This window comes from Palaemon carinicauda, chromosome 16 (genome assembly GCF_036898095.1).
Source record: "Palaemon carinicauda isolate YSFRI2023 chromosome 16, ASM3689809v2, whole genome shotgun sequence".
Lineage (NCBI taxonomy): Eukaryota > Metazoa > Arthropoda > Malacostraca > Decapoda > Palaemonidae > Palaemon > Palaemon carinicauda.
Window position 1 is genome coordinate 128,053,570 of NC_090740.1, and position 25,297 is coordinate 128,078,866.

The 25,297-nt window shown below is 40.3% G+C and overlaps 2 protein-coding genes across 2 annotated transcripts in view; both read left to right on the forward strand.

Moving 5' to 3' along the window:
- Nucleotides 1–5,188, forward strand: part of LOC137655562 (matrix metalloproteinase-2-like) — a 14,160-nt gene extending 8,972 nt beyond the window's left edge. The window contains exons 4-7 of the mRNA XM_068389461.1: nucleotides 301–393; nucleotides 1,263–1,389; nucleotides 4,195–4,250; nucleotides 5,183–5,188. Of these exons, the coding sequence (XP_068245562.1) occupies nucleotides 301–393; nucleotides 1,263–1,389; nucleotides 4,195–4,250; nucleotides 5,183–5,188 (282 nt within the window). The remainder of the gene's footprint in view (nucleotides 1–300; nucleotides 394–1,262; nucleotides 1,390–4,194; nucleotides 4,251–5,182) is intronic.
- Nucleotides 1–25,297, forward strand: part of LOC137655869 (WD repeat-containing protein 76-like) — a 476,385-nt gene that overhangs the window by 17,843 nt on the left and 433,245 nt on the right. The gene's annotated exons all lie outside the window — the stretch shown is intronic.

Genomic DNA, 25,297 nt, shown 5'->3' on the forward strand with positions numbered 1-25,297 from the left:
CTCAAACTCGTTTCCACCCTCAGCTCCTCTCTTCCTCTCATCCTCCCAACTCCTCACCTACTCCCTTATTCTCTTCTACCCATCTAACCTCCTCCTTTCCTCTCATCCTCCTTTCCACCTCCTCCCCTATTCTCACCCTCTATTTCAGAAGAGTATGAGGAGGATAACGATGCAAAGAATGTGAGCAACTGGGAAAATTCTTCTTTCTCGTGTTAAGAGGAAGAAGGAAAGCAAAAAAAAGTTGAAGAAAAAGTGAAGAACCTAGAAGACACTTCTACCTTTTCTTCTTATTCTACTCAGGAAGAAGAAGAAGAAGAAGAAGAAGAAGAAGAAGAAGAAGAAGAAGAAGAAGAAGAAGAAGAAGAAGATATGAAAAAAGACGAAAAGGAAAATGTGAAGAACCTGAAACATTCTTTTTCTCTCTCCTAAGAAGAAGAAGATTTGAGGGACCTGGAAATTTATTTTCTTTTTCTTAAGAAGAAAAAGAAGAAAAGGGGGAATAAAAAAAAAGGAAGAGACAGAACTGAGGAACCCAGAAAAATTCTTTTTCTTCTTCTTATGATGAAGAAGAAGAAGAAAAGGAAGAAGAAGAAGTGAGAAACCTGGAATATTCTTCTTTCACTTCTAGAAGAAGAAGAAGAAGAAGAAGAAGAAGAAGAAGAAGAAGAAGAAGAAGAAGAAGAAGAAGAAGAAGAAGAAGAAGAAGAAGAAGAAGTGAGAAACCTGGAACATTCTTCGTCTATTTCTTCTTCTTATGAATAAAAAAAAGACGAAGGAGAAGGCGAAGTGAGAAACCTGGAAAGGAGAAGAAGAAGGAGTAGAAGAACTGAAAAACCTGGAACATTCTTCTTCTTCTTAAGAAGAAGAAGAAGAAGGAAAAGAAGAAGTGAGAAACCTGGAACATTCTTCATCTATTTCTTCTTCTTGTGAAGAAGAAAAAGATGAAGGAGAAGAAGGCGAAGTGAGAAACCTAGGAAGAAGAAGAAGAAGGAGAAGGAGAAGTGAGAAACCTGGAACATTCTTCTTCTTCTTAAGAAGAAGAATAAGAAGAAGAAGGAGAAGTGAGAAACCTGGAACATTCTTCTTCTTAAGAAGAAGAAGAACTAGAAAAAAAGAAGTGAGAAACCTGGAACATTCTTCGTCTATTTCTTCTTCTTATGAAGAAGAAAAAGATGAAGGAGAAAGCGAAGTGAGAAACCTGGAAAGAAGAAGAAGAAGAAGAAGGAGAAGTGAGAAACTTGGAACATTCTTCTTCTTCTTAGGAAGAAGAAGAAGAAGAAGTGAGAAACCTGGAACATTCTTCGTCTATTTCTTCTTCTTGTGAAGAAGAAAAAGATGAAGTAGAAGGCGAAGTGAGAAACCTGGAAAGAAGAAGAAGAAGAAGGAGAAGTGAGAAACCTGGAACATCTTCTTCTTCTTCTTAAGAAGAAGAAGAAGAAGAAGAAGAAAAAGAAGAAGTGAGAAACCTGGAACATTCTTCGTCTATTTCTTCTTCTTGTGAAGAAGAAAAAGATGAAGGAGAAGGCGAAATGAGAAACCTGGAAAGAAGAAGAAGAAGAAGAAGTGAGAAACCTGGAACATTCTTCTTCTTCTTCTTAAGAAGAAGAAGAAGAAGAAGGAGAAGTGAGAAACCTGGAACATTCTTCTTCTTAAGAAGAAGAAAAAGAAGAAAAGAAACCTGGAACAATCTTCGTCTATTTCCTCTTCTTATGAAGAAGAAAAAGACGAAGGAGAAGAAGGCGAAGTGAGAAACCTGGAAAGAAGAAGAAGAAGTGAGAAACCTGGAACATTCTTCGTCTATTTCTTCTTCTTGTAAATAAGAAAAAGATGAAGGAGAAGAAGGCGAAGTGAGAAACCTGGAGAGAAGAAGAAGAAGAAGAAGGAGAAGTGAGAAACCTGGAACATTCTTCTTCTTCTTCTTCTTCTCAAGAAGAAGAAGAAGAACTAGAAAAAGAAGAAGTGAGAAACCTGGAACATTCTTCGTCTATTTCTTCTTCTTGTGAAGAAGAAAAAACCAAGGAGAAGAAGGCGAAGTGAGAAACCTGGAAAGAAGAAGAAGAAGAAGAAGAAGAAACCTGGGACATTCTTCTTCTTCTTCTTCTTAAGAAGAAGAAGAAAAAGAAGAAGTGAGAAACCAGGAACATTCTTCGTCTATTTCTTCTTCTTATGAAGAAGAAAAAGACGAAGGAGAAGAAGGCGAAGTGAGAAACCTGGAAAGAAGAAGAAGAAGAAGAAGAAGAAGAAGAACTGAGAAACCTGGAACATTCTTCTTTTTCTTATGAAGAAGAAAAAGATGAAGGAGAAGAAGGCGAAGTGAGAAACCTGGAAAGAAGAAGAAGAAGAAGAAGGAGAAGTGAGAAACCTGGGACATTATTCTTCTTAAGTAGAAGAAGAAGAAGAAGAAGAAGAAGAACTGAGAAACCTGGAACATTCTTCTTCTTCTTCTTCTTTTTCTTAAGAAGAAGAAGAAGAAGAACTGGAAAAAGAAGAAGTGGGAAACCTGGAACATTCTTCGCCTATTTCTTCTTCTTATGAAGAAGAAAAAGATGAAGGAGAAGAAGGCGAAGTGAGAAACCTGGAAAGAAGAAGAAGAAGGAGAAGTGAGAAACCTGGAACATTCTTCTTCTTCTTCTTAAGAAGAAGAAGAAGAAGCGAGAAACCTGGAACATTCTTCTTCTTCTTCTTAAGAAGAAGAAGAAGAAGAAGAAGCGAGAAACCTGGAACATTCTTCGTCTATTTCTTCTTATGAAGAAGAAAAAGACGAAGGAGAAGAAGGCGAAGTGAGAAACCTGGAAAAAAGAAGAAGAACTGAGAAACCTGGAACATTCTTCGTCTATTTCTTCTTCTTATGAAGAAGAAAAAGACGAAGGAGAAGAAGGCGAAGTGAGAAACCTGGAAAAAAGAAGAAGAACTGAGAAACCTGGAACATTCTTCGTCTATTTCTTCTTCTTATGAAGAAGAAAAAGACGAAGGAGAAGAAGGCGAAGTGAGAAACCTGGAAAAAAGAAGAAGAACTGAGAAACCTGGAACATTCTTCGTCTATTTCTTCTTATGAAGAAGAAAAAGACGAAGGAGAAGAAGGCGAAGTGAGAAACCTGGAAAAAAGAAGAAGAACTGAGAAACCTGGAACATTCTTCGTCTATTTCTTCTTCTTATGAAGAAGAAAAAGACGAAGGAGAAGAAGGCGAAGTGAGAAACCTGGAAAAAAGAAGAAGAACTGAGAAACCTGGAACATTCTTCGTCTATTTCTTCTTCTTATGAAGAAGAAAAAGACGAAGGAGAAGAAGGCGAAGTGAGAAACCTGGAAAAAAGAAGAAGAACTGAGAAACCTGGAACATTCTTCGTCTATTTCTTCTTCTTATGAAGAAGAAAAAGACGAAGGAGAAGAAGGCGAAGTGAGAAACCTGGAAAAAAGAAGAAGAACTGAGAAACCTGGAACATTCTTCGTCTATTTCTTCTTATGAAGAAGAAAAAGACGAAGGAGAAGAAGGCGAAGTGAGAAACCTGGAAAAAAGAAGAAGAACTGAGAAACCTGGAACATTCTTCGTCTATTTCTTCTTCTTATGAAGAAGAAAAAGACGAAGGAGAAGAAGGCGAAGTGAGAAACCTGGAAAAAAGAAGAAGAACTGAGAAACCTGGAACATTCTTCGTCTATTTCTTCTTATGAAGAAGAAAAAGACGAAGGAGAAGAAGGCGAAGTGAGAAACCTGGAAAAAAGAAGAAGAACTGAGAAACCTGGAACATTCTTCGTCTATTTCTTCTTCTTATGAAGAAGAAAAAGACGAAGGAGAAGAAGGCGAAGTGAGAAACCTGGAAAAAAGAAGAAGAACTGAGAAACCTGGAACATTCTTCGTCTATTTCTTCTTCTTATGAAGAAGAAAAAGACGAAGTAGAGAAGGCGAAATGAGAAACCTGGAAAGAAGAAGAAGAAGAACTGAGAAACCTGGAACATTCTTCTTCTTCTTCTTAAGAAGAAGAAGAGAGAAACCTGGAACATTCTTCGTCTATTTCCTCTTCTTGTGAAGAAGAAGAAGAAGAAGAAGAAGAAGAAGAAGAAGAAGAATAATAATAATAAGAAGAAGAAGAAGAAGTGAGAAACCTGGAAAGAAGAAGAAGAAGAAGAAGAAGAAGAAGAGGGAGAAGTGAGAAACCTGGAACATTCTTCATCTTCATTTTCTTCTTATCATTCTTAAGAGGAAGAAGATGAAGAAAAAGAAAAAGAAGAAGAAAAGGAAGAAGAAGAAGAAGAAGTGAGAAACGTGGAACATTCTTCGTCTATTTCTTCTTCTTGAGAAGAAGAAGAAGAAGAAGAAGAAGAAGAAGTGAGAAACCTTGAACATTCTTCGTCTATTTCTTCTTGTGAAGAAGAAGAAGAAGAAGAATGAGTGAGAAACTTGGAACATTCTTCTTCCTTTTCTTCTTCTTCTTCTGAAGAAAAGAAGAAGAAGAAGAAAAAGACGATGATGAAGAAGGAAAAGAATTGAGAAACCTGGAACATTCTTCTTCTTTCTCTTCTGAAGAAGAAGAAGAAGAAGAAGAAGAAGAAGAAGAAGAAGACGACGATGATGATGATGATGAAGAAGATGAAGAAGAAGAAGAAACCTGGAACTTTTTCTGAATGTTCCAGGTTTCTCACTTCTTAAGAACACGAAAAAGAAAAAGAAGAAAAATGTTCCAGGTTTCTCACTTCTTCTTCTTAAGAACAACAAAAAGTAAAAGAAGAAGAATGTTCCAGGTTTCTCACTTCTTCTTATGAATAAGAAGAAGAAAGAGAAGAATGTTCCAGGTTTGTCACTTATTCTTCTTCTTAAGAATAAAAAAAAAGAAGAATGTTCCGGGTGTCTCACTTCTCCTTCTTCTTTTTCTCTTCATAAGAAGAAGAAAAAGAAGAAGAATGTTCCAGGTTTCTCATTTCTTCTTCTTCTTCATAAGAAGAAAAAGAAAATGAAGAATATTGCAGGTTTCTCACTTCTTTTTTTCTTCATAAGAAGAATGTTCCAGAGTTCTCATCTCTTCTTCTCAAGAAGAAAAGGAAAATGAAGAATGTTGCAGGTTTCTCACTTCTTCTTGCTGTTGGTTTAGGGTGTTTAGCCAGAAATTTGGTTAAGGGGCCTCTCTAATACCATTCGACCAGACGATGCTATATCTGCATTAAGCAATTGTAATGGATTCTCTTTTTCAGCGTTAAGAAAATTGCTGTAGATCCATGCTATTCAGCATGTTACTACAGCTATAAAAGAGATCATTTTTTAATTTAGGAAAACTAAAAATTTGGCTTGGTCCTACAATATTTGAAGATCAACTGCCAGACTTAGTATCAATTGGCTATTGTTGTTCTTGAGATATTCTATTTTTCCTTGTTTCGATTCCTCACTGGGATATTTTCCCTGTTTGAGCCCCTAGGCTTATAGCATCCTGCTTTTTCAACTAAAGTTGTAGCTTAGCAAGTAATAATAATAATAATAATAATAATAATAATAATAATAATAATAATAATAATAATAATAATAATAATAATAATAATAAACTTAGTTTGAAAGATGCTCCAAAAATACTAAACCATTTAGCTACGAAGGAGGAAAGACAATTAGGTCTAATATTAAATCAAGATGAATGCAGTAAAAAGTTTTGTTTCCTTTTTTTTCCTATTTACATAGTGATATTAATTTTTCTATTTATTTTCTCTTTGTATAGTATGGATAAATGAAAATAAAATCCTTAAAAAATTCTTGAAAGCTGATATGATTTATTTTTGTTTTGACGCAGTCAGAATAAATTTCAAGTATTGCAAAGCTTAGGTATTTTTATTCATTGCATGGTCCTATGAATATCTTCAGTATCTGCTGAGACACTGATTATGGCTAGACCCAGACTGAGGGCCAATCCTGTAAACATTTTGCTTATTTGCAACACATATAATTAACTTCTTTTATGAATTATGCAAAGCTTGCAAACAATTTTTAATTTTTTGACATAGATATTTCTATGAAGACAGAAAAGAATGGGCTGTGAACTATGCTCTTCTGCCCAGGAAAGATGAAAAATAAGGGAGAAAAAAAAAAAAAAACGTAGCCTGCATGGCTGGATTAGTTAAATCAGCAGCTGTCACCCAAGGCAAGACATAATTCTAAAGAGACAATTTAAAATACTGACATCAGATAACAGCTATTATACTCAATTATTTTTTAATGAGGCGCATTTGCACTGACTCGCAGCGGTGCCCTTTTAGCTCGGAAAAGTTTCCTCCAATCTGATTGGTTAGAATTACCTTGTCCAACCAATCAGCGATCAGGAAACTTTTCAGAGCTAAAAGTGCACCCCTGCGAGTCTGTGCAAATCTGCCTCACTAAAAAGAATTGACTATAGTCCATATGCCCCCAAACAATGACAAGGAGCAAGGCACAGGGAGGTTCTTGACGTAAAACTTTACAATTTGGCATAAAATTTTGAAAATAATTTGTATACCTTTACATTATGTCATTTCAAAATTAGGCAAAATCAACTTTATGATAAAAAGACATATTTGTTCATACATGTATTTTTGGGCTCAAGCCATGTCGTCCTGATGGAAGTTCCTATAGGGTAGCTTCCTAGGGTATATTACAACTACGGCGATATTCCCAGAGAATTTACCTTAAGGTACCAGAATTCTAACTCCTGGAGCGAGTATCCCTCGTGAAAGGGATATCGCGACATATCAGAGGACGTATTCTAGACACGTCACATGGCAATCTACGACCTGAACAGAGATTTCGTCTCGTAGGAGGGAGATTGACGAGATACGAATTCGGGAAAGAAAAAGGGGAGCCGCTCCCAAGGCTTCCCTATCCCCCGATTCGTATGCGTGCCTGGCGCCAATCCTGGCGCCATCTGTATTCCTTTTTGCGTAGCTTAACAACTCGGTGTTTTTTCCTGTTTTTCTCGCAAATCTTGGATTTATTCAGCTTTTCATGGCTTCTTCGTCTTCGTTGGCCTCGGATAAGTTGAGTATAGTGTCTGTTATGTATAAATGTAGGCTCTTGGTAAAATTTTGAGTGATTAATAGGATTAATCTTTGATACAAGAGCCGTAGCCTACCAGAGGTGTCCTGGACACTGTCACTCGCTAGGTATAAATTAGTTAGTCAGAGTGACATTCCTGGTTGTTTTGCTTAATAAATTTTAGCTATTTAGCTTTACATAGGATTTCCTTTCGTGCTTAGTATTATTTGGCGAAGTATTCGCCATTCTGGCCTACGCTAGGCCATGTAGCCTAGTCGTTTGGTCCTAGTACTTAATGCATGATTTTGGTTTTTCCGAGTGTAATTAAAATTTTATTGAAGCTTTAGGCTATATTTTATACATTTTAGACTGTGTGGAATATTTCCAAGATTGTATACGTGAGAGTTTCGGTGAATTAGGTAATCGATTCTCTTGGTGCCTAGGCTAATTGCTTATGGAGCCTTAGTATACTTTATTATACTCCCCGGTTGCTTTCTTTTCTTCGGAGAAGGTATGCAATCCCTTTCCCTCTGTTTAAGCCTTGGGCTTATCCCTAAGTGGTTTTTTCCGAATTTATTTTCGATAAAACTATACTAGGGTGTTACTGTACCTTCCTGTTCCAGCAAAGTCTGGTTCAAAGAGGGACAGAACAACAGAGTTTTTAGTCTGAGTCCGTGTTGTCTGGCTTGGGGCAGAGTCCCCCTCGCTAACCTAACACTTACAAAGGGAGCTTAGCTCCCTTAGGTCACTATCGAAGGTTTCTGTAAGTTATGATTCCTTCTTTTGTGATCGACCAGACTAAGTCCTGTTGCTGTTCTCGGGGAGGATAAAATCTTCTCTTGGGAGTAGCAACGCCTTCCTTGCTTTGGTGCTCTGGAAGCTGGCAAGTATTGCTGGCCCTTTCCCTTAGATCTCCCTTAGGCTAAGACAAAGTTCTTGGCTGCGGGTGATCTGTCACTAAAGCAAGGTTGGCAGGACCCTCTTGTCCCTTCCCCCTCTTTCTCCGTAATGGCCTAGCCATTACTGTACTGTACCTTGCCGGCCGGCAGAGCTGGCCGGCAGGGGTATTACTGTACTGTACGTCATTCTACTTCTGGACCTAGTATAGGTTGGGATGTGGAATTGACTAAGCCCATTGCCGGCCGGCAGAGATGCTGGACGGCAAGGGTCTTATGTTTTCGAGTGCTGCCCGGACCTCTCTTGGTCCCTCATCCATGCCTGCCGGCAGAGCCGGACGGCATTGGTCAAGGAAGCCTGAATTAAGTTTCTCCCCTTCCTTATATGCACTCTTTCGGTTGCCGGGCTTGGGGGGTAGTGTACTCTCTTATCCCGGCATCCATTCTATTTTCTTCTAAGTGCTGTACCTGTCCCGGCTGCCGGCCTATGAGGCCGGCAGCCGGGCAGGTGTTGTCTTCTGGTTCTTTTGCTGCCGGCTGGCATCGGTCTTGTACCTTTTCCGGCCGGCTTATGTCAGTCCTTGTCTGCCGGTCACCAAGAGTGTGGCCGGCAGCTGGGTACTACCTTGTGTAGTTGCTGGCCGGCAGTCATTGCCGGCCAACACTGGCTGTTGCTGGCCGGCAGCTACTGCCGCCGGCACAGGCATTTGAACCAGAGGGCTGCCGCCCTATAGCTGTTAAGTAGTATACTTTAAAGCTAATTGTGGTGTGTGCCGGCCGGCAAAGGCAGGCCGGCACACATCCTCCTATACTGTACTAGTATTCTTCTGTATAGCATATACAGTAAGAAGAAAACTATAGTAAAAGTTTAGGTACAGCACTGTATCTTCTAACACTATTGTGTTTTCTTGCACAGCCCTTTGCTGTTGCCCTCAGACAGGAAGCAGAGTTCTTCCCCGTCTATTATCCAGGATTTTAAAAATCATTGCCTAGGTGTGAGCTCCACCTGTTTCCTCTGGAAACCTTGCATTGGTTACTCTAGTAGAGATAAACCATTTTGATTTTATTATCTGGAAGGCTGCAACAATGGGTTGTGAGGGAAACACAAGTGTGTGTCTTTCCTTTATGAATTGTTATGCTATACTATGCATATCCAGTGATACATAGTTCACTTGATACTCATGAAAATTTTTTTTCTCTTTACAGGAGGACCCTCCGAAGTGCGGAAATGTTTTCTGCAATGTCCGCAGCAAGAACCTCTGCGGACATGAGTGTTGTAGGAGACACGCAGCATGCGCTGTCTCCAAGGATGATCTCCAGTATTGGGACCCTCAGGTATGTACTGTATGCACTAACCTGATTACTGAGGCTTTTGATTCCCCTAGAACGGCGGAATCAAGGGATATAGCTAGGGAAAAGCTTCGTACTTGGGTAAGGGGCTTCAAGAAGAACACCTCTGGCCCTTATCTTCCAAGTGAGAAGATGAGGGCGTATCTTTTTCCACAGGCATCAGCTGAAGCAGTGATTCCCCAGCCTCAAGAGGAGATCCCTCAAGATCAAGTCCAGGTGGACGAGGAAGTCGCAGATGCGATGCAAGACATCCAGTTGTGTGACAGGATGTCTGACCTGGACGAAGGTTTGGAAGAAGACCTCCTGGCAGAAGGTCAGGATCAAGTTCAAACCCCGGATGTCGTAGAGGATGGGGTCGATGAGGTGTCGGCTACTCCGGTTCAGATGCCGGAGCCCATCCCCTCAACATCGGCTGGTCTCCCAGGAGAACTGGGACAGGCCCTCTCTTCGATTGTTGGAATGATCCATCAAATGCAGAAGGAGAATCAGGAGAAGGCGGCTGCAATGGAACTGCGTATGCAGTCCCTAGCAGAATCACATGGGCCCCAGAAAAGGCTCAATGTGAAAGACCTTCCCATATGCTCAGATGCTAACCCATGGAGGTATGCTGAGCACATGCCAATGACGACTGGTAAGATCGTCATTTCGGATAAGCTGGGTTCAGTTCCCCTAGAGGAGGTAGAATTCTGGCCCAGCAAGGCATCATATCCGGACTGCTATGTCCGGCTGAGAAAAGAACCAGCTTCAAGGGAAGAGACAGAGCCGAAGGAGGTCATTATTATGGACCACGCTAAGGCTCAAGCCCTACTTTCATCCTCGATGAAAGAGAGGGGCTTCTCGAATTCGAAGGTAGCTGCATTGAGCAAGAAGCTCCCTTCTTTTGTGTCCTCTCCTGATAGAGCCTTCCCCTTTTTACAAAAAGGGTTTGCGGCTGTCCTAAAGGCAGTCGAGGCCGGCAAGCCTTGCCCCTCCCTGGAGGAGTGTAAACCCTTGTCGCTGGCTCTGCCTATGGACCACAAAGACTGGAAGGATGTCCATCTGACATTCTCAGTGGGAAAGTTGGAGGCTGATATTGCCGGACGGCAATTCGGCGAGGACCTCCCCAAGCTGCCCGAATCTCTTTTACGAAGAGAGTTTGAGACCAAAAAAAGACTGGCTGCCTCAATGTCTCATCAGACCACTCTTGAGACAATGGCAAGTGACCCTAAGGTCCATGAAATGTTCATGGTAGTGGCTAAGTCTCACCTAGCCACAGTGACGAAGGACCTTTATGGCTTCATCAAGGCAAGGAGAGCTTGCAGGGAGATCGTGTTCGCCGGGGCTTCGGTGAGACACGAACCAAGGAAATTAATCTCCTCCAACATTTGGGGAAAAGACCTTTTCCCTACCGATGTGGTCAAAGAGGTTGTTGATAAGGCCGCCGTGGAGAATAGAAACCTTCTCCAGAAGTGGGGCCTGGCTATCAAAAGAAAATCTTCCCCGGATGAGGGTCCTCAACCAAAGAGGAAGAATATGAAGACTAGGCTACCATTTCGGCCAGCCAAGCCTTATAGACAGCAACAGCAACTGCAATTGCCTTTGCCTCCAGTGCCCCAGATGGTGGCACAAACCCCGACTACCTTTCAGTGGGTACCCCAGGCTGTGCCAGGTCAGTCAACCACATTCGCCCCAACGTTCGAAGGACAGTCTTCTTCCTTTCGTGCAAAACATAGAGGAGCAGCCAGAGGCTCGTCTAGGCGCCCCTCAAGGGGAAGGGGATTCAGAGGTGGTCGTGGTCAGAGAGGCAAGACCTCAGGACGGCAGTCCAAGTGAAATGATACCGGTAGGAGGGAGACTGATGAAATTTGGGATCGCTGGACCTTCGATCCCTGGGCCCAAAGCCTACTCAAGAATGGACTGGGTTGGAGCTGGTACAGCACTCCACCCCCATGCCTTCGGTTTTTCCAACACTCCACCCCCGTTTTGGAGGAGTACGTTCAAGAACTGTTGGAGAAAAATGTGATCCGAAAGGTGAAGTCCATCAAATTCCAAGGGAGGCTGTTTTGTGTTCCCAAGAAAGACTCGGAAAAGCTCAGAGTCATTCTGGACTTGTCACCACTCAACAAGTTCATAGTGAATTGCAAATTCAAGATGCTAACACTGCAACACATAAGGACCTTACTGCCCAAGAGGGCATACTCAGTCTCTATAGACTTGTCAGACGCCTATTGGCACATTCCAATCAGCCGTCGACTCTCCCCCTACCTAGGGTTCAGGCTACAACGGAAACTGTACGCCTTCAGAGCCATGCCATTCGGGCTAAACATAGCCCCAAGGATTTTCACGAAGCTTGCGAGCGCAGCTCTCAAACAATTACGCCTAAAGGGAATTCAGGTAGTAGCCTACCTGGACGACTGGCTGGTGTGGGCAGCATCCGAGACCGAATGCTTGCAAGCTTCCAGTCAGGTGATCCAGTTCCTAGAGTACCTAGGCTTCAAGATCAACAAGAAAAAGTCTCGACTTTCTCCATCCCAAAAGTTCCAGTGGCTGGGAATCCACTGGGACCTTTTGTCACACAGTTTCTCCATACCAATGAAGAAAAGGAAGGAGATAGCGGGCTCTGTCAAGAGACTTCTAGATTCCGAAAGGATATCAAGACGCGAACAGGAGAGGGTACTAGGCTCTCTCCAGTTTGCTTCAGTGACAGACCCAGTGCTAAGAGCACAGCTAAAGGATGCAACCGGAGTTTGGAGAAGGTATGCATCAAACGCGCGAAGAGATCTGAGAAGACCAGTGCCGCCTCGGCTACGTACTCTTCTCAGACCTTGGTCCCAAGCCAGACATCTAAAGAAGTCGGTTCTTCTTCAGCCACCTCCCCCGTCGTTGACGATTCACTCAGACGCCTCAAAGGAGGGATGGGGAGGTCACTCTCATCGGAAAAAAGTCCAGGGGACTTGGTCCAAGCTATTCAGGACCTTTCATATAAACTTTCTAGAAGCTATGGCAGTGCTCCTTACCTTAAAGAAAGTCTCCCCGCGTCACTCGATCCACATAAGATTGGTGACAGACAGCGAGGTGGTTGTGAGATGCTTGAATCGACAAGGGTCGAGGTCACCACCTCTCAACCAAGTGATGTTAGCCATTTTCCGATTGGCGGAAAAGAAGAAGTGGTACCTGTCGGCAGTTCACCTTCAAGGAGTCCGCAATGTGACAGCGGACGCTCTATCCAGGTTCACACCGATAGAGTCGGAATGGTCCTTAGACGCAGGATCATTTTCCTTCATTCTGAATCAAGTCCCAGAACTGCAAATAGACCTCTTTGCGACGAAAGACAACAAGAAGTTGCCCCTGTACGTGTCCCCGTACGAGGACCCCTTAGCGGAAGCAGTGGACGCAATGTCCCTCGACTGGAACAGATGGTCCAGGATTTATCTGTTCCCTCCTCACAACCTTCTGTTGAGGGTCCTCAACAAACTGAGATCCTTCAAGGGGGTAGCGGCAATAGTGGCCCACAAGTGGGCGAACAGTATGTGGTTCCCCTTGGCGTTGGAACTACAGATGAAGTTCGTGCCGCTACCACATCCAGTTCTGACCCAGCGAGTCCAGAAGTCGACTGTCTGCGCTTCATTACAGAAAACCCAGACCCTACAGCTCATGATTTTCTCGCCCTAGCGGTGAAAAAGCGTTTCGGGATTTCGAAAGCCAGCATAGACTTCCTAGAGGAATACAAGTGCAAATCGACTAGAAGGCAATATGAGTCATCTTGGAGAAAATGGGTGGCCTTTGTAAAGGCAAAGAATCCGCAGGAGATCTCAACAGACTTCTGCTTATCTTTCTTCATCCATCTCCATGGCCAAGGATTGGCAGCTAACACGATTTCAGTGTGTAAATCGGCTTTGATGAGACCCATTTTATTTGCCTTCCAGATCGACCTAGGTAACGAGATCTTTAATAAAGTTCCGAAAGCCTGCGCTAGGCTCAGACCTTCAGCACCTCCAAAGCCCATCTCTTGGTCTTTAGACAAAGTTCTTCATTTCGCCTCCTTGTTGAGCAATGAAGAATGTGCGTTAAAGGATTTGACGCAAAAAGTTATTTTCCTATTTGCACTCGCGTCCGGGGCCAGGGTTAGTGAGATCGTAGCCCTCTCGAGAGAGGCAGGTCGTGTTCAGTTCCTGGATGGGGGGGAGCTGAACCTGTTTCCGGATCCTACGTTTCTCGCCAAGAATGAGTTACCCACCAACAGGTGGGGTCCCTGGAGAATCTGCCCTCTGAAAGAAGATGCATCTCTATGTCCAGTAGAATGCCTAAAGGTCTATCTTCGTAGAACTTCAGACTTCAAGGGTGGTCAACTATTCAGGGGAGAAACATCAGGCTCAAATTTATCTCTGAATCAACTCAGAGCGAAAATGACATATTTTATTCGCAGAGCGGATCCTGACAGTACACCCGCAGGTCACGATCCGAGGAAAGTTGCCTCATCCCTAAATTTCTTTAATTGTATGGATTTTGAACATCTCCGTTCATACACGGGCTGGAAGTCTTCCAGGGTGTTCTTTCGCCACTATGCGAAGCAAGTAGAGGAACTTAAGAGATCTGTGGTAGCAGTGGGTCGTGTAGTTAACCCTACTGTTTAACTCTGCGAGGAACAGTGGTCTTAATTGGGACGATTAAGTCCAGGGTGAGTGTGTAGGTACATACAGTACTACAAACTAAATGAGGGCACCAAGTGCCCATATAGACTGTTCCTTCTTTCAAAGGTGAACCTTGCATAAGTTCAGACATGTGTGCCAAGCGTTTCTAACGCTAATGTGATTGATTTGTAATACAGATTTTTTATGACTTGATACCTTGGTATCTTATTAAAGTGGTGTTTAATGGTTTTTCTTTCAGATAAACAAGTTCTGTTTATTATCATACTTATGCTTAAAGTTTTGGGTTACCCTCTTTTATATAAATATATATATTTGTTGTTAACCTGTCTGTTTATTATCTGTCAATAAACTTGTTCTTGAGAACCTTGCGTCTCTTTCACCTGTGTCAATTTATTGGTATAATTGAGCATTTTAATTCTATGTATCTTATCTGGGATAATTCTGATAGAATTGTTCTGTTATGCAAGCTATGTTGCATTGGTTTATGTAAGTCCCCTAATGGGAGGACTCCGTCCCATAAAGGGACGAGGGCGGTTTTATTAGTTTCATCCTATGCGGATATAAACCTTTGTCCAATACAAGTATTGTGCGGATTACTGGTCAATATATTGACGCAGTGGTTCTATACAAACTATGCTTTACTTAATATAGGGCGAGACCACTATATTAGCTTGCCTGGTATTCATACATAGATATATGTACTCTTCGAGACTTTTCCAGAGTCTAGTAGGACTCTTCCCTGTAGGGGGCAGGAAGCTCTAACATAGTTTATAGTTAGTTGAAAAGATGTAAAACGGTAACATCTTAGGTCTCTAGGTCTAGTCGACCAGGAATAAATACCTCCGGGGAGTACGGCACGTTCTGAGAATCCACAGATACAGTAATGCTCTGGTACACTTCCATCAGGACGACATGGCTTGAGCCCAAAAAACGGATTTTGAGCGAAGCGAAAAATCTATTTTTGGGTGAGATAGCCATGTCGTCCTGATGGACCCGCCCTTGCCTTTCTAAGAAAGGGCTGTAGGACCCCTCCCTACATACAGTATCTGTAGCACCTCGTGTACGCTACAAGGAATACAGATGGCGCCAGGCACGCATACGAATCGGGGGATAGGGAAGCCTTGGGAGCGGCTCCCCTTTTTCTTTCCCGAATTCGTATCTCGTCAATCTCCCTCCTACGAGACGAAATCTCTGTTCAGGTCGTAGATTGCCATGTGACGTGTCTAGAATACGTCCTCTGATATGTCGCGATATCCCTTTCACGAGGGATACTCGCTCCAGGAGTTAGAATTCTGGTACCTTAAGGTAAATTCTCTGGGAATATTGCCGTAGTTGTAATATACCCTAGGAAGCTACCCTATAGGAACTTCCATCAGGACGACATGGCTATCTCACCCAAAAATAGATTTTTCGCTTCGCTCAAAATCCGTTATATACTGTGTTTATTTGCTTGTTTGTCTGTTTTATCCATCCATCCTAGGCTAATCTTGGTCTCCCACCTTGGGTATTCTCCAAGAGGCTAACCCCTTGTTTCCTATAGTGTAGGTAATAATAATAATAATAATAATAATAATAATAATAATAATAATAATAATAATAATTACCAAATGACAGACTAGCATATGAGGCATTATGTTTTGAATCACTGGTACAGTATTTCAGTAAGGATGGGGTTACAAGGGATCTAAGTTAGGTTAGGTGGGGGTATTATTATTATTATTATTATTATTATTGTTATTATTATTATTATTACTTGCTAAGCTACAACCCTAGTTGGAAAAGCAGGATGCTTATTATAAGCGCAGCAGCTCCAACAGGGAAAATGGCCCAGTGAGGAAAGGAAACAATGAAAAAAATATTTTAAGAACAGCAACATTAAAAAAAATATTTCCTATATAAACTATAAAAAACCTTAACAAAACAAGAGGAAGAGAAATAAGAATATTGTGCCCGAGTGTATCCTGAAGCAAGAGAACTCTAACCCAAGAGAGTGGAAGACCACGGGAAAGAGGCTATGACACTAACCAAGACTAGAGAACAATGGTTTGATTTTGGAGTGTCCTCTGTGAAAAGCTGCTTGCCATAGCTCAAGAGTCTCTTCTACTCCTACCAAGAGGAAAGTGGCCACTGAACAATTACAGTCACACAGTGCAGTAACCCCTTGGGTGAAAAAGAATTGTTTGGTAATCTCAGTGTTGTCAGATGTATGAGGAGAGAGGAGAATGTGGGAAGAATAGGCCAGACTATTCGGTGTGTGTAGGCAAAGGGAAAATTAACCATAACCAGAGAGAAGGATCCAATGTAGTACTGTCTAGCCAGTCAAAGGACCCCACAACTCTTTAGCAGTAGTATCTCCACGGGTGGCTGGTGCCCTGGCCCACCAACTACAAACTACGACCTACCCCACTGATTTCATCACAACTAAAACACAATTCGACTGAGGCATGGTAACCATGATTGAAATTTCAGTTTCATGTGTGATTGGATAGTAACAAACCTGGAACCATAGTCTGTATCAATATTTTAGTTTTCAAGGCCTGGCTGTGTTTGGGGGTCCGGTGTTGCTATTTCCTTTAAGGAATATTGAAGGTGGGGATGATAAATAAACAAGGTACATTACTAAGTAGGCTACTGTTTCTAGCTAATGGACACCTAGGTCAGGGTGAGAACAGGGCCTAGAATGGTTGCTATTGGTTTAGTTAGAATCTTTCTTACTAGTTAGGTTGGGAAGCATTCATGTTTTCTGGCATTTCTTTCACAGTTTACATTGGACTTTAACCTCAATTATTGACCGACTTTATCATTTATACACATTTGGTAAGGTGCAAGTCAAACATTTAAGGCAAGTGGAATCAACATGGCAGTATTAGAGAAAACTATTAAAATACTATATTTCATATTCGTACTTTATCAACTTCTCAAAGTAATCTTGGTCTCCTAAATCTATTAATAATAAAAATAGCATACTAACCATTGCATAAGTGAGACCGTTAGCTTGAAATTGTTTTCTATGGAATATTTACCTTTGGGAAGCAGATGACGCCTTCTAAGTCCGGTATTTTTCCATGAACTAGGCTATCGAATATTATTCACCTTTGTCACTTTGAATATTTCTCAATCGATAAGGTAAAGACACAAACATAAAACAGATTACGAACAATCTAAAAAAAAAAAATGTAGAACTTTACATTATGTTGTTGTTGTTGTTGTTGGGGTATTAAAGCAGAGTTGCCAGATGGGTTAGTCTAAAAATCCCCAAAACTCATGATAAAAAAAATCCCCAAAACAACCCCCAAAAAATCCCCATTTCCACAAATATATTTTCTTCTGATCATGTCGGCTTTACTAATATAGAAATTATTTACTATACTTCATATGAGTGCAAAAAACTAATATCAACAATATAAACGTTTTCTCATCTATGATTATTCTTCATAGAAAGTTGAACAGAATATCCCCATCAGACAACAAAAATTCATAAATCTAGGGATAGATTCCCATATCTGGCAACACTGGAATTAAGTGGCACCATGTTTTCATGTCCACATTTCTATACTAAAGTGCTAAGTCTCGGTAAAAAATAAACTAATTTATTCCACTAAGCTTATCATAGGAAAATACAGATTTTGTATTTTATCACAAAACTGCGTTTCTTTGATAACAGTTATTCTGTAGAAATAGGATATATAAGGGGATTCTCTATATTTCGTTATTGCTAAAATTATTGGAACATTCAACAGTGTAATACAACACGAGTCAAGTCTCTTTGTCAGTGTCAAACGTCAGCTGTCAAATTTGTCAATTCGAGTTTGATTTTCCTTGAATATTGTTTCGATTGGTGTTCCAGTGATCTGATGAATTTGTCTGCAAGGTAAATATAGCTTACATTATATGTTTATTATACTGTTCAAGCATGTTTTGTTATGTGTATTACCCCTTGTAAACAATTGGCCTCCGGAAAGGGCAGTAAACAAGAATTCAGAGTAATTCCAAAAAAACTTGGAATTGCATAGTGCATACATATTGGTTCATCTGTAGGACAAAGTCCTCAAACAGGCCCTTCCACTCCTGTCTTTATGACCTCTGTATGCCAGTTTATAACCGGAAGTTTTCTTAGCCCGTCAATATATCGTCTTCTCTGTCTAACCTCGCTTCATTTGCAATCTCTGTAATCTCATTCTGTTATTCTTCAGGAAGTTCTTGGCCATCTATTGCCTGTTATTTCCATTATATGTTCAGCCCATGTCTAACTTCGTTTACGTACATGTTAGACTATTCCTTATTTCTGCTTGCTCTTGCATCAATGATTTTTTTTTCCCCAATCATTATTCTTTTCTTTTCAAAGATATTTTAGTTGTAACTAGATTGTTCTAAAGCTCTAGTACTTTACTTACATTTAGGGCTGAGTAAATTTATAGAACGGGGACAACATTTTTAAGAAGAAAAGAACTCTTAACTATAGTAAATTATGTGCCTACAACAAATTTGACATTTATTTCCACTGCAAGTAAGCTGTTTGGTTTTGTTATAGTTTCGAACAGGAAAAGCTTTCCTATTGAAAAAAAAAGCCTTTCCACATAGAAAAACAACTTTTTTCTTTGAAAATGACACTTTTCACCATAAATAAAAAGTGAAATATATATATATATATATATATATATATATATATATATATATATATATATATATATATATATATATATATATATATATATATATATATGGTAAATGTGTAGGAGAGCTCCGCGGAAGATCTTGAAGAATTTAAACACCTACAATTCACTATTATATCATATAGAACGCTTATATAATAGTCAATATATGAGCAGCTTCTATTTAACGAAGATATTCGTGTGTATAGTTATGTTTCACTTGGATTTTTTCTAAGTGTTTGTTTATGTTTACTGTGTGATGTCTTGGCTAAAATGAGCTGTTTCACCGCCTTACTGCGTATGGCAGACTAGTTCTCAATGCTATTCTAACCAATAACAGGTGTTTTCTTGACGTCACACTGTTTGAAAACCAATCATGGCGGTTTTTACAAATCTAGCCAATGCTGACACTTATTACTTCACTTATCCCTGCTATTTTTCCACCAGTTACCACAGTTTACGTGAAGTTCCGCGGAGGAATATTTTTGCACGTCTCGGATCTCCCTTCAAACTGAAAAGCTCATTTTGCCGTGAAGTATGGAGCAATTAGCAGGACCTTCATCCCGTTCCGACTGTGTCACTTGTGACAATTGCTTTATTTCTTATGGGGATTTTTGTGTACATTATTCAGGGAAAGTTGATTTGCTAATTGCATATGCTCAACGTCATGGTTTGATTTTGGCAGAGAAAAAGTGCCCTAATTGTGAAAATGTGTGCCGTATAGATTACAACAAATTAGCATTCCGGTGTGATCGTAGTGTGGTTACTCGTGGGAAAAGGAAGAGGAGGTGCAATTTTTTCGTGTCTTGTTTCAAAGGTAAGTTAGATATTGAGACTAATTTGAAGTTTGTGTTCCTTTTTTTGCAAAAGGCGTTTTCATTTGAATTTGTTTCGTTTGAACTGAAACTCAATGTGGCCTAGGTAAGGGGTACAGGGCCCCATAGGCTAGGTTAGGTGGGTGTCTTAGGTTCAGTGGTGCCCTGAAAATTACTGTGGCCTTAAGGGGGGTCGCAGGGGGGGCGGAGCCCCCCCCCGGTAGGCCTAGGTAGGGGTACATGGCCCCCAGGGTAGGGTAGGTAGTTGTATTAGGTTCGGTAGTGCCCCGAAAAATAACTTTTCTCCTCCTCCCCCCCCCCAAAAACCCCGCTTCCCACTGGGGTCCCCCATAATTGTAGTAGTAGGTTTATGCTTACATTTTCTGTGTAAGAGTTAGGTGGTTGTAGGAGGATTATCTCACAGTTTCAAGGTAACTGTAGCTCTAATTTACTGTTTTCTTTCGTTTTCTACTTTTAGAAACTTTTAAATCGAGCGCGGAGGTCTCCTACACAATTACCATATATATATATATATATATATATATATATATATATATATATATATATATATATATATATATATATATATATATATATATATATATATATATATATATATACATATATATATATATATATATATATATATATATATATATATATATATATATATATATATATATACATGTATATACACATACATATACAAATATCAATATCCGTTGATAGTGGGGGACCCCAGTGGGAAGCTGGGTTTTTGGTGGGGGAAAACATACTGCGAAAACTATATGTAATGGTAAAACAAACCATTTCTTCTCCATACTTTGTTTTCTTGGGTGTTTAAATCCATGGAAAACTGCACAAATTATCTATATCCTATACTACTGGTATATTGTTTATTTGTTTGTTGACATTCTACGAAGCGGTTGTATTCGCTCCCGTTCGTTCATAGGTACATGTGTGTTAACCAGTTTTAGAACCTGCTCATAAACCCTGGTATACTACGAGACTTGACGCTCCCATTACTGTTTGTATGTATTTGTTACTACAATATCCATGTGCATATTTCTCATTTTTACAAGTTCATAGTCGTTTCCTCCGTTATTACAACATTTTAATGTATTCCCATAAATTAATATTTATTCTTTCATTCACTTTATCTTATTAAGTGTTCATCTTTTCTTTTTTTTTTCCTGTTATTGTTGTATTCATTCAGTTTTCACATAAATACGTGCTCTAATAAATTTACCCTTCAAGTTTACTTTACAGACACCTTACTTAACGTTACACTGATGCGTTAACCAATCACGTACCCGTACGTATGGAAGCTTATACAGGGAGGTTATATTCCCCCCTTCCTATGTTATCACTTCAAGTGCATCACTTCATTCCTTTACAAATCCTTATTGTGTGTGTCACCAATTGTAGTTAACACCTTTCTAAAAGCGCATAATGTCATACCACAAAATTTACTGGCACCAAAGTGTTGTTTTTGGTTATATTCCAGGAAAGAGAAGCACTTTCGATGGCCCGATCATAAAGCGTAAAGTCATTATTTTCTTTTTATTGAATTTTTGGGTCTTGATTTTTAGATTTACGGAAATCTGTCGAATAATTACCAAGAAATAAGAACCAGTTGGGGTGGGCGTGTGCAGCTCAATATCTACTGCTTGCCAGTACATAGGAGCTTGATATTTTTCTTTTTTTCACGAGTAAACTGAGCGCACGGTGAAGCAAGAGCCATTAGATTTTCTAAGAAAAAAAAAAAGAAATATACCTTGAATAATTATCTTAGAAATAATAATCAATCATTAATGTTAGTGTGCGTAGCTCAACATAACCGTTTGCCGGTACATATGGAGCTTGATGTTTTTCTTTTTCCGCAAGCGAAGCAAACGCACGACTGAGCAAAACCACTAGATTAAGTGTAAAGCATTTTGAACGGAAAATATATGTTTTCCTCTAGTAAATAATGTGATTTTACCGAATTTGATTTCATTTCAATTACTGTATATCACTTTTAGTGAGTGTATAGTGGGGAACAAAGTAGTCGAACTGGTTGTCCTGTTTGTTTGACGTTAAAATGAAGATCAAATTCGGTACAGGAGAATATATATTTTCTGTTCGAAATGTTGTCCCATTCGTAACTATAATTTTACCAATTGTTCTACTGTTATGGACCCCACCCCTTCTTGACGGACATAGGTGGGAACCTGTGACTTTGGGTGTGCTAAAACAGGACAAACTGTGATTATTTCACACTTTCGATATTTGTAAAAGGCCACAGAACCTAGCAAACCCACCTAACCTAATCTAGTACTGTAGTTCCCAGGTCACAGACCTATCTGGATAGATATTTCATTACATTTTAATAAAGTAAATCACATATAAATCCTTACATTATTTTATAAAGTAAATCACAAATAAATCTTTACCCGAATCACACTTGGGACACTTAATCTTTGAGAGATAACAAAATGAGCTTTTAAAGAATTATTCACTAGACCAGAAGTACCATGATAATCACCATGAAACTTGGCTATAGCATCGAAATAGCCAATAGAGCAGCCATTACACTTTGATACAAGATCCATACCGCACACCTGACATGTAACACAGCTACAAAGAACCTGAAGACACGTGCTAAGAAACTGGGGTGTGTCACAGAACTGCCTATGTCACACTCCACCATTCATACATGCCCAAATATGGTAAACTGTGTCATATGATAGGGGAAGGACGTAGGTGCGCAGGAAGTATAAACTCGTAATGGAGCAACAAGTAGGAGGGTTCATGCGCAGGGAGTATAAACCTGTAATCGCGCAAGAAACTACGCGCAAACAGGAGCAGAAACATCTGACTTAAAATGTAAACAAGAGAGTAAAATAAAATTTCAGGGGAAGAGGATCCCCATCTTTTGTACCAGTTTTCCTTGATTCATTATGCATCCCAGAGAATAATGTATAGAGAAGAAAAGGTTAGTTTTACTATTATTTATCAATTTGTCAGTAAATTTTCCCCACCCCAAACCCCTGAACCAGGGGTGGCTCCCATTGCCGTAGTATATATTAGGGTATATCTTATTAATTACTGTACAGTATTTATTTGCGATGGAAATGGAGGTCATATTTTTAAGAAAACGGGAGTTTTTATACTGTATATATACCCCATTTTTTATTAGTAAAGTTTTTCCCGTGTAGTTCTATAATAATACCAAGGACTGTTTTTTTCTGGCTCTATCACACATGGAAACTCTGTGGACTACAGGATCTATAAGATGTTTGTTGTATACAGTACTGGAGTCTTAGGTATTCAGTGTATCACACTGCTTATTCCACATTTATTATCAGAACACTTTGAAAACAAGAAAGTCTTCAGTTTTTCCTTGAAAGTCTTAATATCATCAGTCTTTTGTATGTCTGTTTGGAACTTGTTGTATAGTCTTTGAGGTGCATTTGTTCCGACGCAAATACAAACCCTTCAGTATTTATAGGGGTACATGTATTACTTTTTAAATATTAAACTTAGCCGGTGAATATATAATAGCTGACGTCTCCGACGGCTCGACAGATTCCCAAAAACGCGCGAGCGATCGCCATGAAGGTAGTGGGTGTGCCCACCAGCGCCAACTATCGGCCAGATACCGCATATACATGTAAACAGCTCCAGTTCTTCTCTGTCGGTTTCATCGACAAGTCGATTCCACTCGCTTTATGACCTCGAGTTTTCTACCGAATTGGTGAAGTACTTGGTTTTATTGCTTTCGCCGTGTTGGATTATTCAATACTATCCTCAAAAGAAATGCTTTTGAAAGGAGAGTAAAAGTGTTTTGCCCTTGCTTTTTTATCTCTGGTTTTTTTCCATTGAGTATAGATGGCCGACCCTTCCCTCAGTGTACGGAAGTGTGTTTTAGGCTTTTAGTAATTATTTTATTACGTTAAAAATTGTTGATAATTATAGATTTTCCTCTATATATTTTATATCTCACCCGCCTTTATTAGGCCTCTTCGATTAGCTTTCCATTTATACTAAACATCAAGATAAATTTTATGTTTTTGGTTATATGCGGCCTTTACCTCCGAGATGTAGGCGGTCCTAACTTGGAAACCGAAGTTAAACAACGTTGAGCCCATTCAACTTTTATTTTCGTTAAGTTTAAATCATTTGCTCTATAAGAGTTATGAAATGAAATGAATATGTTTTAGAAAATATTTTAAGAAAGATATTCTTTGAATAGTCTTCGTGCTGTTTTTTTTTTTTCAAAGATGAACTAACGTTTGGTTTATTTATGCTACGCAGTTTGCGCTCTATCGTTACGATAGAGAAAGAGAGAATCACGGTTTCACTTTGCAGAAAGAGTAAATCGATTTTGACGTTTTGTTCATTCTTCTTTCAAACTGAAGTGTTTTAAATACTAACTTAAAGGAACTTGTTAATTTTCATTTTCTTAGTCCTTTCAGTTTTTTCCTTTGGTCAAATAACCTGTTTATTGATGAAGGGTGAGTGGGCTTTTCTCTTGTATGTGACAAGAGAGAGAGAGAGAGAGAGAGAGAGACGGGGAGAGAGAGAGGAAGAGAGAACGATCCGATCTTTATTCTCGTCCCAAGGTAGTTTAGGAGCGAGTAACGTTGTTCTCGATTCAGTTTACTCTCGTCCCAAGTCTCTGTACGGGGAGAAAGGATAAAACGTTTTTAGTTTTTATTCTCGTCCCAAGGCACTGTACGGTGAGAGATTGAAAACGTAGTCTTTAATGAACTAGTGTTTAGTCTCCTCCCCATTCACTGATCCTTTTTAACTTTATATATTTCCGTTTTATTCGATATATATGTTTACTGATTTTTGCTTGTACTAATGTGCTTACATTATACGACTCATTTCGCAATTATAACCTTTTGATGTAAGGGAGAATTGCGTGCTTCAGGTAGAAATCAGTTTTATTCATGCCTAATGTGAAATTATTGAAAAATACGATATCAGTGAAGTAAGTGCAAAAAACAGAAAATCGTAGTGATAAAGTGATAAGTGCGCAAAGTGTTTTTAGTGTTGCGACCGAGGGTTCGTCTGTTCGTGCTTGTCGTTCACCTAGTCTGAGACCTCTTACAAGCTCCCATGCACCAGGGAGAAGTAATGTCGTAGGACTTATGGGGACGAGAGGCTCTAACCAACGAACAGACGTTCCCTCTATGGTTTTGGGCGTGTCTCGTCAAGACCGCCCCTACCATAAGACGAGCGAGGCGGTTTTCTCCTCGTCATCCGAAGGCTTCTCACGAAAGAAACCTTGAAGCAAAGTTTCTAGACCCTTAAAGCGGAAGTCAGTCCCTTTAGGACAAGTCCAGCGTCCTGGCTGTAGCCATTGGGACAGCTCTGACCCTGTGCAGTCATCGGAAGACTGCTCCTCGCTTAAACGAAAGCGTAACACGGGCTCCGAGAGTCTCAGTAAAGGCAATGTTTTGCCGTCACAGACGTTACCATCGTCTCGTCCCGTACCGACTCCCGTTGATCCTAAATGGGTTGTCCTGCAGGATATGCAGAATAAGCTTGCCTCCCTTATGGAGGAGTATACCGTTGAGCAGGTTCACGATGATCCTCGCCGTTACGCTGATCGAGATCCTGGCCTTCAGCCGCCCAAACGAGCCTTTACTCGTCCTGTTGACGTTACAAAGTCACGTCAGTCACGTGACTTGGAGCCTCACTCGATGCAGTCCCATGTTGACTTTCAGCCGCTTGTTGACGTTCAGCCGCCACCGCATGCTCGTGTTGACGTTCAGGACGTTCGCCAACCAGCTCAGTTGCCTTGTTTTGACGTTGAGCGTCAAGCACCGCAGTCAAGGGTTGTTTTGACTGCTCAATCTAGGCAGTCAAGGCAGTCTCAACTTGATGTCGAGCGTCCTCCCGCTCCTGTTGCTGTTGCTGGTCAGTCCTTTAAGCAGTTACATGACGTAGCGTCCTTGACTGCTACTGATGCTCCTTTGC